The sequence below is a fragment of the Lichenostomus cassidix genome, chromosome 1Ab, assembly GCF_008360975.1.
Source record: "Lichenostomus cassidix isolate B80296 chromosome 1Ab, HeHo_3.0, whole genome shotgun sequence".
NCBI classification, from domain to species: Eukaryota; Metazoa; Chordata; class Aves; order Passeriformes; family Meliphagidae; genus Lichenostomus; species Lichenostomus cassidix.
The window spans coordinates 3,830,264-3,843,800 of NC_139481.1; the positions used below are offsets into that span (position 1 = coordinate 3,830,264).

General features: G+C 39.9%; 1 protein-coding gene across 1 annotated transcript; it reads left to right on the top strand.

The window, feature by feature from the left end:
* Positions 1–8,098: 8,098 nt before the first annotated feature.
* STMP1 (short transmembrane mitochondrial protein 1) lies at positions 8,099–13,457 on the top strand. Its single transcript, XM_085049498.1, has 3 exons — positions 8,099–8,207; positions 11,118–11,171; positions 12,994–13,457. Exons 1-3 carry the CDS (start codon positions 8,193–8,195, stop codon positions 13,072–13,074), a joined length of 150 nt encoding a protein of 49 aa, XP_084905624.1. The 5' UTR covers positions 8,099–8,192; the 3' UTR covers positions 13,075–13,457.
* Positions 13,458–13,537: the final 80 nt, after the last annotated feature.

Here is a 13,537-nt window from a genome sequence, read left to right on the forward strand (position 1 = left end):
TGCTGTCCTGTACTATACTGAAGTGTTTTGCAAAAACATGATAAACAACAATCAAATATCATTATAAAAAGTGTACAAGTTGCATGTTTGTTTATCAAAAAGAGTCCATCTCAGATTCTACCAGAATCCTGGCAGAAACACCACAAGAGCCATTTAGGAGCATAAACAAATTAGTAATTTGGAAGACAAGCTCAGATCAATACATGTTAGATCAGTAGGGTCTCTTAATAAAAAATCAGATGGAAGGCACAACAGCAGAGATGGGGCTCTTAATGGATTGCAAAGGTGAAAGTGATGGAGGTAAGATTATTCTGTATTCTGACAGGATGTGCTCAATGCCATCCTGACAAGGTGATTACTAGCATGGCATGGTACAGAATTGTACTTCCAGATATTTCTAGAATATTTGCTTGTATGGGAGTTTGTGTACAGATGTGTGAGCACCTGCATGCCAAATAGCACCCTCCAACACACACTTTAAATAAGATAGTGCTGCAGAAAATGGTATTTTCATTAATTTTTCATTTTCACAGGTTCTTGGACTGTGCTCACTGTGGTACTGTAAGAGAGATGGAGTCAAGGAGGTGAAAACAGATGTAGAATTGTCAGGTCAAACTTTTTGGGATCCTTGGACAGAGGGCGTGGAGATAATGATAGAGTAAAATGCTTACATGGTATTAAAGTCAAAGATAATTTATGAACAGCAACACAATTGTTTTTCCAAATAAAACTCGCAGAATTCAATTATTTTTCTTCTGTTTCTATGAGCCTTTTTATCTGAGGTGGAATGGGACTTTGAAAATCATTTAGCTTGTCCTGAGGCGTTCACCTCATAAATAATATACTGCATGCAAAATCATTATATATTACCCCAAAAATTTAGGGAGTGCCAGGATTAAGGAGATCTTTTCAACTGTGCTTCTTCCCTTTCTGCAGCTCTGCTCCAACACAGTCCCTAGCTGCTCACAACATTTCATGCTTACAAGTGTTTTTCTCAGCAGGCAACTGAGAGAATATCTATTTCTCCTATAAAAAAAAGTCTCAAGCCTCTCTGGAGAGTGTGTTTAAGATTTCCTCCCGGAGGTCCAGGCCATCAGCTCACCAGAGCATCCCAAATGACCTTGGTTTATATGCTGCTGCACATCAAGAGCCTCACTAGGGCCATGTGGTGTGGCACAGCTGTGCTCTTCCGATTGCTTTAGACAGAAGGAAAATGAAACTTTTGAGACACCAAAATAAGATTTTGAAATGAAAGGAAAAAAAAAAGATACACGTCTGGTAAAATCGAAATAAGAGGACAGTGTCCAGTGAGGCTTTATTGAGTCCAGGGTATAGTGATGCAAAGGGCTCTGGTTGCTAAAACAGCTCATGCAGTGCACCCTGCAGCATACTGAATGTGGTTTTTCTTTCTAGAACTCCTTCTTACCAAGGCTGCTCTGCTAGCACAGGTCTGCTGCTCAGGGATCACACCTCCTCACACCCCTGAGCAATGCCAGCACGAATTTTTAGTGCAGGAGCTCATCTGAGATCAGGTCTTTCAGGGGTCAGTTCAAGAAGACATGAAGGGAGAGCAGTTTGATTCCCTTTTACCTTTTATATCTTTAAGATATGACAGTGCATTGTGCAAAATTCCCTGAATACAGCAACAGCTCCAACTGCAGCTTAACACTTTGGTTCTTTCTTTGGATTTTTTTTGGTTTTTTTTTTCCTTTAAGCTTTGACATAATTCTTTTCATGCCTCAGCAGATGTAAGTACAACAATTAGAGGCAGCTACTGGAACGAGCTGCAGGATAATTGCCTGGGCACCCTGTGAACAGGGACAGGAGAGAGGTACCATTAAGTTATGTCAGGCTGTGCCTGCTAGAGCTTGTTGTGCCCTCTGGTGTACCACAGCCTTGGGCTCCTGGGCCCCCAGACCTGGCCTGACCTCCTTGGGTGCCCATGCTGGGATTTTCTTTCCCTTGAAATCCATCTGAGAGCAGTGAGAGAAGGAGGGGTTCTTGCAGAAGCTGAGAAGTGTTCCCCGTTCCAGAGTCACCATTTGAAAACATCAGAAAGGAGCAGAGATCCATGAGTTACTTTCTCATTACAAAACTAAAACTGTCTTTGCTTTTTGCTCCTATCTACCTTCAGCTCTGTTCTTTAGCTGGTATCTGTTGAAGATTACACCAAATAATGATGCTAAAGAGTGGCAGAGGTATAATCTAGCCAGCTTTCTTCTTGACGATTAAGTGGATTCTATTGTCAAGTAAATATCTTTTGAAATAAGGGACAAGAAGAGGAAATAATATTATCTTTCTGGTTTTGCTAACCACTTTGCTAAACAGAATCAACAACCTCAAAACAATATTTATTTACCTGTGGACTTCCACATAAAGTCATGCTCAGATATACAGTGAATTTTCATGAAGATTTTGACTCTAACATACATATTCCTTAAACAAAAAGGTTATGGGAAAGTGTCCTGTACTTAGGTTATACAACAGGTGAGCAGGGAACTGAGCCAAAGATTCCTTATAATGTTAAACATTAGCCCCTATTTCTTCCAGCATTTTCATTCAGGCTCTAGGAAATGTTTCCTTTTACTATAATAGGTAAATATCTGAATAGTTGAGAGTTAAATTTATATTGCATAGTGGGTTAAATTAAAATCTCAGTGGGGAAGGAATGGTTACTAAGGCAACAGGAGCATGCATTCGATACCTGTTATTCAAGTCTGTAACCTGCTGCTCATTACCATCACATTGTTTTTTAACATTCACTTGAAAATGGATGTTGCCAGAACCACCTTACTTTGACCTAAGTAGCAAGACATGAACTAATGTGAAAAGAACTTGCAACTACTACCAGCATATGAAGATATTTCTTACTTTGAAACTCTAAGTCCTTATTGGGTTTCTTTAAATTACTTAGCCCAAACCCCAAAGGAGAAGGCATAAGATGCTCTGGAACTGCCAGAGAGCCAAAGAGCATTCATAGAAGTTCTGCTTGCCAGAGTTACTTTAATGGTTTGTCTTGTACAGTGATGGAAATTTGGGAAGTGGCAGCACAAAATGTCTTGGTAACTTGGTAACAGGGAGTGTTTGAACTCTGATTGCTTGCCAGTGAATATGAGAGTCATCAAAGAAAAACAGAAAGTGAGTGAATAGCAAATAACTGTAATCAAGTGAGTGGGGTTTCTCAGTTCTGTGTGATGTGTGAAGGTTATTATTTGTACTGAAGGCTAAAAAGAAATATGAATATGGCTCAGCAGAAAGCATCAGTGAGCATTTTCTTGTGTCAGAGATTAATTGAATATTTAGAGCCACAGTTCTGCAAAGGAATGACTTCTGTGAATTGTCCCTTGAAGTCACCTGAACTTCCCAGTGCATATCTGGAAGTCTCTTCAAGACAAGAGTCATGGGGCTTTTTTTTAAAAAAAAAATCTCTTTTTGATGTTACTTCTATAAGGAGGTCACCTTTCAGTTGATCTCTATATTAATTCAGATTTTAATTAACTGAAGAAACAATTTCTAAGAAAATAACACCAGGCAGTACAAGTTTGATTGGTTTTTTTGTTTTGTTTTCATAAAAAGCAGAACAAACAAACTCATGATAGGAAGAGGAGAGCTAATTAAAATCTGGACAGATAATCTTATTGCTTTTGAAGGACTGCTTTTTAAAGTGCAGCACCACAATTAGATTATTCCACCAAGTTTAATGAAGTGGGTCAGTGTTAAAGCAGTGTTTCTCTGTCTCTTATGAAATCTGGTGAAAATCTGGAGTGACTTTTGGAAGGAAAAAAATGTTTGAAACAACAAAGATGACACAATTCTGGAAGAAAAAGTTTGAAAGAGATTGATAATATTTTTGAAAATTTGAACGTATTTCTTGCATTCTTACTCAGGAAAGGAGCACCATCTACTGCTCATCACCCTGAAATTCCTGTATGATGTAGTGGAGAATGTCAAAGCTGCAGTGCACTCAGGGCCTTAACCACAGCAAGAAATCAGCTATAAATAGGTTTCCTTTGCTCATTTCCCTGCACATTTGATAGGATTTGAGTTCTTAAAAAGCTCTAGTGCTGTTCTGAAAAACAATTTGAGCAAATCGGTGCTCTGGTGATTGCTGCCATCCTGTGAGTGCTGGGGCTGTTTTCCTTTTCCCAGTGTCTCACTGGGAATGTGATGGGATTGTGATGATTGTCTGGGAAGCAGAATGTGAGCAGCTGAACCAGGAGCTCCCCGAGCTGCAGGCACAGCTAAATCCAGGGTTGGTACTCATGCCCTCCGTGGGTCTGACAGAGTGGAATTCATTACATATCTACTATCTGCTCATGCAATTATGCCTCTCTGTGAGTCAGTGAAGATTTATATATTCCTTATATATTATCTGCTTCTCATATATTGCCCTTGTCAGGCCACGGCTCAGCAGCTAGAGCTGAAAGGTGTCATTAGTCAATAATTTCTTGCTTGACTCAGCCTTCAGTTCTTGAATTCCTAGTCCCAGGGACATGTGATGATGGGAACATCTCAGCTGGCTGGGGGAGGAGTTGTTTAAAGAACTTTCTAGATGTTGCAGCTCCAGGGTAAAAACTTAAAATCATGACTCATTTGCATTCAAGATGCTCCACTACCCTGCCTATATATAAAATAAAATCATCATTCTTTTGGGTTTGAGGAGTTTTTTTTCATTATACACTTGAACTTTTACTGGGCAGGTTTCTATTTATCCTGGCAGGGCAGATGGTTATTTCTCAATTTTTGTGTGCAAACACTGAAAAATTCCCTTTCCTCCCTAAAAAAAAAAGAAAAAAAAAAAAAAAAAAAAAAAAAAACAACCTGCACCATGGTCTGACTGACCTCATGATGAAAGCTGAGTCTGAGTCAAATATAAATTGCCTACACATATAAATATACTGAAGGGATGGTGAAAAATGGAAAAAAGTAGAGCCATTTCCATGGGTAAAACCAGAGGCACTGAGGTGTGTGGTCAGATATTAAGCAGGTAAATTACAGCCATCTGTAGGCTTATAGATAGCACTGTGTGAGATAATCCCAAGGTATATGATAAATTCATAGATAGAGCTTGCAGACATCCTTTTGTGGAAATGCAGACTTAAGTTGCAATGGTAGGATGGGATGAATGGCTAAATGAGTCAGGAAATGCAGTTTCATACATCTACAAGAAGAAAAATTGTGGTTGAATTATCTTTTTTTTTTTTTTCCATTCAAAGTATTTCAAATTCCTGTGGTTCGTTGGTTGTAGGAGCATCCCATTACACATAAACTTTTTTTTTGCTTGTATTTTGTGTTTCCTAGTCATTCTTCAAGTCCCTCTGAGTCCCTCCCTTTGTGCCAGACAAAAAAGTCCTGTGCAATTACAACTTCTCAGAAAACTCGAAAGCACATCAGAGATTGTACAAAGGACACTTTACTAAAGCAAAGCAAAGACGATGGGCAGAACTAAAACCAAAATACACAAACTAAACAAAACACTTTAACAGCAAATTTAATATATGGTTTTCTGGCTCCATCTGGTGTTTATTTTACACAATTTCTAGCTCAAGAAAATCTGATTTCCACTTCCTTTTGCAGCTACACACGGGAAATGAGGACTGGTATATAAAGGACATTTAAATTTGTGTATTCTGAGGATTTACAATCAAAGTTGCACATTAGTTATTGTGAAAGAAGAATACTTTTTAAAAACACTTTTTTATATCCTGTGACTTAAATAATTTTCAGATCTGAGAAAGATCTTCTCTGGCAAACTTATCATTTTTCCTTAGAACACCAGTTAGAATGCCAAAATACTATTCCTTCCTACTAACCTTGCTTTGCTTACATCCTCATGATGGCTAAATCATCCACACTATTGCTTCATTCAAATAAACTCTCAAACATTTGCAACACAATTATCACAAGTGTTCACATCAAATATTTTATTGGTGACAACAAATAATATTTCAGGTCAGATAATGACATATTTACTGCCTGTAGAGAAAAAGCACCTGCTTCACTTGGTTTGTAATAATTTCTAGGAGGACTTGATCCATCACCATCCCAGGGATTGAAGCACTAATGTGTCTGTAGTTTTCCTGGTCTTCTTCATCTGTTTGACATCTCTCCCAGTCATTGAAGATATCTTCTGACATCCATAACTCCTCAAATATTATACACAGTGGCCCTGCAGCAAAGTGAGCCACTTTTCTCACACTGGGGCAGATTTTCTCCAGGCCCATAGACTTATGTGGATATTAGAATATAAGCTCTCCTTTGTCAGCATTTCTCACAATATCATGACAGAACAACCTTCTTTTTGTGTAGCATCTAACATAAAAACTGTCTTGTCCTGGTATGTTCATAACCCAGAAAACTTACTGTAAAAGCAGGGCAAATTAAATGTCGTCCTTTAAAAAGGGGATTCTCACTTTCTGCAGAGTGGAGTACATATCTACTGCACATGCACCATAAAAACAATATTAAATCAACATGAATGAGCCTTCAAATATGATTTAGTTATCGACAATAATGTCGAGTAGCCAGTACTTCCTGACAAACAAGATTTCTGCATACCTCAGGAACTTGACTGTACTTGCAGAGCACCAGAGTGCTCTAGATAACATTGAGAAAGTCTTCCCTAGCAGCAAAAAAAAGAAGGACTGGGTTGTTTTGGGGATTTTTTCGGTTTGGCTTCTTCCCCTGGCCCTATCTATAAAAGCATAATAGTTGCATTTATAACTACCAGACTGGGCTCTTCTTTCCAATAATGTATGCCAGCCACAATACCCACCCTCTACAGTCTACAACCCAAAATGATTCAGCATTGGCTGATGCAAATGGAATCATTTCACTTGAAAGGAAAATTTTTTTTTGGCTATCCGCTAAATGTCACAGAGGAAATTCATGGCATGCAGGAAAATAACTGTGTACAGTAATGTTGAGCCAAACTGTCTAACACATGTTGTATTCATTATAGGCTAAGCATCATAACAAGATTTTTAATGGACCATATCTCCCTGGGATAACACTGTGGAGGAATTATAATTACTGAAAGCCTTGTTTGCTCCATCTGGTTTCTGCCATGCTCAGCCTGGAGTCTCTAATATTATCACAGTGTTCTGATCCTGTACACATGGAGAAGGCCTCAATATTAGGAAAATAGTTACTAGCAGCTTATTTTTTTGTTGTTTCCAGGACCAAACTCACACGTGAGCCCAACTCTGGCTTTTGTGCCACATCTGTTCAAAACTCGGTGACATTTCCAGGTCTAAACTCTGACCCAGGGAGAGAAGAACAATGCAGCAGCTTTGGGAGAGCCTGAAATTCAGCAGAAAGAGGTTTGAAATCTGGATCCCTACCAGAGCATCACCAGAATGGGAAAAAAAATGTTACTTAATATCTTTTGGTGTTTCCTTTCCTGAAGTGGGTGGGAGGTACTTCTTTACTTCCCCAGGAAAGCAGAAGCTCCATGTTTTCTATTCGATGGAGCAGTTGAGTTTTCTGGGAACTGAGACATAATGCGACTTAACTTGGTTGCAGGGTAGAGTTGCCTAACAGCTCAGAAATAGACACATCTTGTAGTTTTGGTGGGATTTTTTTTTTTTGTGTGTGTGAGTTTTGTTTTTTGGGGGTTATTTTAGTTTGGGTTTTTTTGGTTGATTTTTTGAGGGAGTGTTTTGTGATTGTTGTTGGTTTGGTGGTGGTTTTTTTGGTCTTGGTTTGGTTCTCTTTTTTTTTGTTGTTTGGTTTTTTTTGGTCTTGTTTTTGTTCTTTTTTGGTTTTTTGGTGGCTTTTTTTTTTTTTTTAGCCTGAAAAGTTATGGGGGAAAAGAAAAACAGGAGAGATCGGGAACAAACTACAACAAAGCCTTCAATCTCCTACTGACTTCCAGCAGCAGAAAATCTCCCTCACTGATCTATTTACATCCCAAATCTCAATTAACCCAGCGCAGCCATTAAAATAAACCAAACCACAGCGTTTCACAAAGAAAACAAAAAGAAAATAAAAAGAAAAAACACAATAAAACCCGCCGCCCGCCACCCCGCGCAGCCCTCAGGAGGACCCAAAATGGCGCCCGCTCTCCCCTCACGCAGGGCAGGGCGGGCTCGGGGCATGGCGGCGAGGGCGGGCCCGGAAGGGGAGCAGCCAGCCTGCCCGCCTGACTTCCCCGGCGCTCGGGCGGGGCGGCAGCGCGGCCAGCGAGCGCCATGCTGCAGTTCTTGGTAAGGCTTCGGGGCTGGGCGGGCCGGCGGGGCTGCTGGCCGGCCGGGGGAGGAAGGGCAAGGGTGCGGCTACACTGCGGCTCCTGTCCGGCCACCCTGCGGCCCGTGTCAGCTCCCCGGCACCGCACCATCCTCGGGCGGCTTCCCTTCTCCCTTCCCTTCCCCTCTCCCGGCCCTTCCCACCCTCTGTCCCGGCCCCGTCCCCCTTGTTTCCTGAACGGTGCCTAAAGCTGCTCTGGAAATGCAGTTCTGCGCCTTGTTTTGCCTCCCTAGCCGTGCTGTTAATTTACCCTGGAGATTCTGCTTGCTCACGGTGATGCTCCCCTCGCTGCTCAAATTTCTTTGTGTAAGCAGAAATATCTCCCTCCTCTGGTGAGAGCAGAGCCGTCAGCCTTTGCTATTTTGAGCACTGCTAAAAATTTATCGCGACAGATGTGGATTTTTATATTCAGAAATTAAGGCTCACTTTTCATTGCCTTTCATTAAATGCCCCTAAGAAGAGCAGAATTATTGGACTGAATATTAGGCGTCGTCTTTTGTTGGGGGAAGATAAATCAGCTGGCTAATGAGTTTCAGAGCAGGTGTTGATACAAAGCAAGATGAGATGGCCTGTTGTAAGTTGGGAGAATCTTGCCTGTTTTATTTAATAAATAAATGACACCTATTTCTTATCCCAGCGTCATAATGGCAAGGATGAAAACTTCAGTCTTTTCTGTTTATAATCCTGTCTCCACTCCAATGAAAACCTTCAGTAAGGCTAAATATGGTTAGCCTCTCTCAAAGTTCCTGTGTTTATCAACTCTACTGCTTGCTGCTAATGGTTTTTTTGTTGCTACTTAAAAATATCTTATGACTTCGCATTAGTGTGTGAAAGTTAGAAGAAAGATACACTAATTCTGGGTTTCTTCCCTGCTTGGGTGTAGATTGGGTGTTTGACTCTTGCTCTCCCTGCTTAGGGCTGTGACAGAGAGATAAAGGAATAATCTCACAAACCTTGTGTTTTTGCAATCCAGAGTTAAGCATTAAGGAAGCATTTGTGTACAATGCATCTAGAAATGCTGTGTGGAAATTGGAAGACCCTGAACTCTCATCAGCCCTGTTGTTTTTAGTCAACCTACACATTTTTGTGGGCTATGTGTTTTGCTTTCCATGTCTTAAGTAGTGATTTTCTTTCCCCACTGCTGGAATTGTCAGCTCTAAAAATAAGTGTAACTGGGTGGATGTACCCTTAAAGAGAGTACTGATCTCAGTACTATTTGTAGTGAATAAAGATTATCTCACAACAGAATATGACATATACTGGAAATGTTCCTGGGTAAAAGCCTAGAAAATTGCTAATAAACAAGGTTTGTGTTTTCAAGTGGCTTCCCAGACACTGCTAAAGCTACAGGAAACTCTACAACAGTGATGCTCTGCATTCAGAGGAGTCACAGGCCTGGTTTGCATCAGTGCAGTATTTTTTAGTATTTCCCAGAGTACCTCTTTAGCTGGTAATTGAAACTACAAGAGAATATGAAAACCAGTGCATTACACACAAATTCTACTTATTCTTAAATTTTTAAAGCTAAGCTCCTTTAAAAGTAATAATGAGTAAGATGAAAATTCTGTTTAAGAAAATAGTGAGGCAACTTGCAGTCAGAGTTCATTTGGCAGCTTTCAGCCAGTTTTAGTTTTCTGTAGATGGATTTTCACCAGTGCTGCTTATGGAGTCTGAATCACAGAAAAGATGAGCTGTGCTCCATTCTGCTTTGAGCCTGGAAAAGATGTCTGGTCAGTGTGTGATGGCAAAGTTGTTTTGTGGACAGTGGTTTTGTTGTTCTTAAAATAGTCTTATTTTGACAGCAGTGACCATGAGCAATAACAATTTTCTTAAATGGAGCTGGCCTCAGCTGTCCCAAAGAGTAATTTGTCTACTAACAGTGAAAGCACAATATTAGTAGTGTCCCCTTTCAAAACAGTTAAATGAACTTTCATAGTGTGGTGCATACTTATTTTGAAGTGTAGCAATAAAAATAAAATGTAGGATATTGGGGAGCTGCTGAATGAAAATCTCATCACCTGTCTTTGAAGAGAGGAATTTCTTTCACACCAGAAGTTTTCTTTTGCTTGGGAATTTTGCTCAGCTGGCAAACAGTGTCTGGGCCAGAAACTGTACTGCTGTTCTGCTCTTGCTCTGCTGCCAGAGTGCATTTTTATGGACACCCTTCATCAATTACAAGCTGGGAAAAGAAATTGTGCTCGGCTTCCACCCACCTCTACTTCCCTGCCTTAGAGGAGCCCCTAGACCAGAGTGGATTTGCCTGAGAACTAATCTCTTGGAGTCAGAAAGGTCTGTCGGGGAGATGCACAGCTGTTGCTGCAGAAGAACAGAACCAGGTTTACATAGGTTGAAGTTCACCTATCCCTAAACCTCTGGAGACAACAATCTTTGTGCAGTCAGAGCTTCTGTGCTGACTTTCAAGCTTGCAAAGGTTATTTTGCTTCATACCAAGATGTATTTCCAGCCCTGAGCATTATTTCAGTAGGATTTTGCTTTAGGCTTTCCCAGCATGGAGCAGGAGCTCTGTGATGTGTAGTTCTCTGCTGCTCTCTCCCCCATTTTGATGGCAGTCACTGCCTTTGTGGGTGTGTAGAGAACCTTGCAAGGATAAACTTAAACTATTTGGATAGCTTGATCCAAATAGTCTTGGGGATGTGTGTCGAAAAACAAAACCGTGTGGAATTTTGGAAATGATGGCAAAGTGTTTCTGCTGAGGAAGGTTAGTAAAATTGCACCTCTCTGGATAAAGGATGGGAAATTAAATAGGAGTAGAGTGGAAACTCTTTAAATGACTGGCAGTATTTCTTTATTTTAGCCAATATGCTTTTGATGCAAGGATATTAACTCTTCTCCCTTTCTCTCTTTTTTAGCTTGGTTTTACTCTTGGCAACGTGGTTGGGATGTATGTGGCTCAGAACTATGATGTGAGTATCCTGCAGTTCTCAGAGGTCAGCCTGGTCTGAATGGAAAATACATGGCTGTTTTCCCTCAGTTCTCAGCTAAGAGTTTTCTGTGTGAAAGGGCAGAAAGATTTCAAGCTGAGTGTTCAAAATATGTTTGGACTTTCTGCAGAGTTGGCAGAATCCCTTGCAAGAGCAGTGCCACTTAGTTGTTTACTGGCTAGGGGAGTTAATAACATATAATTTTTTCAAAATTCTTATGCAATCTATATTAGCCTGATTAAGCAAAGCAACAAACTTGTTGAGGCTCTGGTAACATTTATGTTTTGCTTTCTTATCTTCAATACTAAAGTCACCTTGCTTTAAAAAATTTTGCATTTTGCTTTGTTTATGCACAAACTTTTGTGATGTTTCCTGTCAGTCACTCCAGTAACAGTAGAAATGAAAGGCTAGTGTTTCTGCCCAATATGTCTTTTGTAACAGTGTTACAAAATTATAAAATCTATTTGGATGTATCAATATGTATCAGAGTGATTGTATAGTGCTTTTCTGGCAGCACTGATAAAGGATTGCCACAAGAGGGGGACTCAGGCTTTGGATTTGCAGGAAGTGTTTCCCTGGGAATAATGCAACACTGCCTTGCAGGATGAACATGGAAATTTTATTGCTGGTGTTGAAGATGATTGGATTTAGATGACATTTAATATAAGCTAGTCATAATGAGGTTCTAATTCTGCAGCTGTACACACAGTGTGTTTGGTAATAAATACATGGAGGGTTCTGCTGGCAGTGGTGGAGTTCTTAGTTTAAATGTCAGGAGTGTTACAGGCTGGGTTTTTAATTTCATTTAGATTCTTAATTCTTAATTTCTTAAACAGAGCTTAATTCTGGAAAGGAAGGTAAGAGGAACTGAGTTAGCAATGCTGTGAGCCTCAGACCATTCAGTAAGAACTGCTTTCTCTTTGGGTTAACTTATGCTCTGTGGTCAGGTTACATATGAAGTAAAAACCCCTGAATTTTTTTTTCCATGGCTGCCAGTGGAAAATTTGCTTTAATTTCATTTTCATCAGTTAGCTTGTAAAATCATACATTGTCACTTCCCAATTTTAGCTAGTGATGATCATTTCTTTGCCGTTAAGGGCTTTAGCTTTTTTTTCCTTTCAAGTTATCAAAAATTTACTGTTGGATTATTTTATCAAAATTCTTTGTTTGCAAGAGAAAGCTAAAGTTTCGAAGCTCACAAGCGGCAAATTGAATTTTCATTCAAGTGTGAAACTACAAAAGGTTGCCATTTTGCAATGCAGTAGAATTCCCTAGGGAGGAATTTTCTTTCCCACAAGATGAAGCAGGAGAAGTATCTCTTAATAAATTTCTTGGGAACGTATTTGATGCTTTGAACATCTCTTTTCTTTTGGGTTATGACCAGTATAGTGTAATCTAATTTCCCCTTCAAAAGCCTGTGCATCTCTGTTTAAATCTGCTTATTCTTGGCAGTTTGTCTTCTTTCAGTGAGGAAGCCAGACTGGTCATACTAAATTTCCTGTAAAGTGATCTTTTTTCCTTCCTCCTGTTCCCATCACCACTGGCTGACTTTTAGCCTTAATAATCTAAATATTTCCTGAAGCCTCATGTGAGGTGCTTTCATCTGCTGTTTGCTTTATTCTGCATAGATTTTAACATCTGTGCAAGGTAACAGATATTGGAAATACCTCTTAAAAACCAATTTAAACTTTCTAGAATTTCTTGCTGTGTTTATGGTATTGTCTGGTCTGATGAGACTCACGTAGCCCAGGATTTTTTGGTTAATTTCTGCGGGTTTTGATTTGTTTCATTTTGTCTTTAAAAGATTCCTAACATTGCAAAGAAGCTGGAAGATTTTAAGAAGGATGTGGAAGCCAAGAAGAAACCTCCTAACGACAAATCCTGAAAGAGCAATGTTCCCCAGGTCAACTCTGTGTGCAGCAAGGATGCAATTTACCCTTCAGGCAGCAAAGGTCAAGTAGAGGGTTGGCATGGGAGGTTCCTCCACTCCTAGTCTCCTAGAACTGGAATATCCTTTTGAAAGAGCAGCTGTGAACTTCTCCTGGGACTGATTTTCCAAGGGTTTCAGAATTTGGATTTGCAGCTGAGGTGTGACTGGATGAGGCTGTTTGTATTTTTCAGTATTTCTTTTCCTAATATTTTGTAACCCATTTTTATCTGATCCAACTGGAGTCCCTTTGGTCCTGTTACTTACTATGTGTACCTCACACTTGGGAATTCCTTAGCTCTTAGAACAGCACAAAGGAAATTAAATGCATCAAGAAGTAACTTTCAGGGTTTCTTGTCATTTGTTGTGAGCAACTGTACTTCACTGTCCTTAAATCTGTGTTCCATTCTTGGAGGTGGGA

Excerpts from the sequence above, each read along its gene's own strand:
- STMP1 (XM_085049498.1), top strand. Across the intron at positions 11,172-12,993 it reads ATGTGGCTCAGAACTATGAT|ATTCCTAACATTGCAAAGAA; the intron begins GTGAGTATCCTG and ends TGTCTTTAAAAG.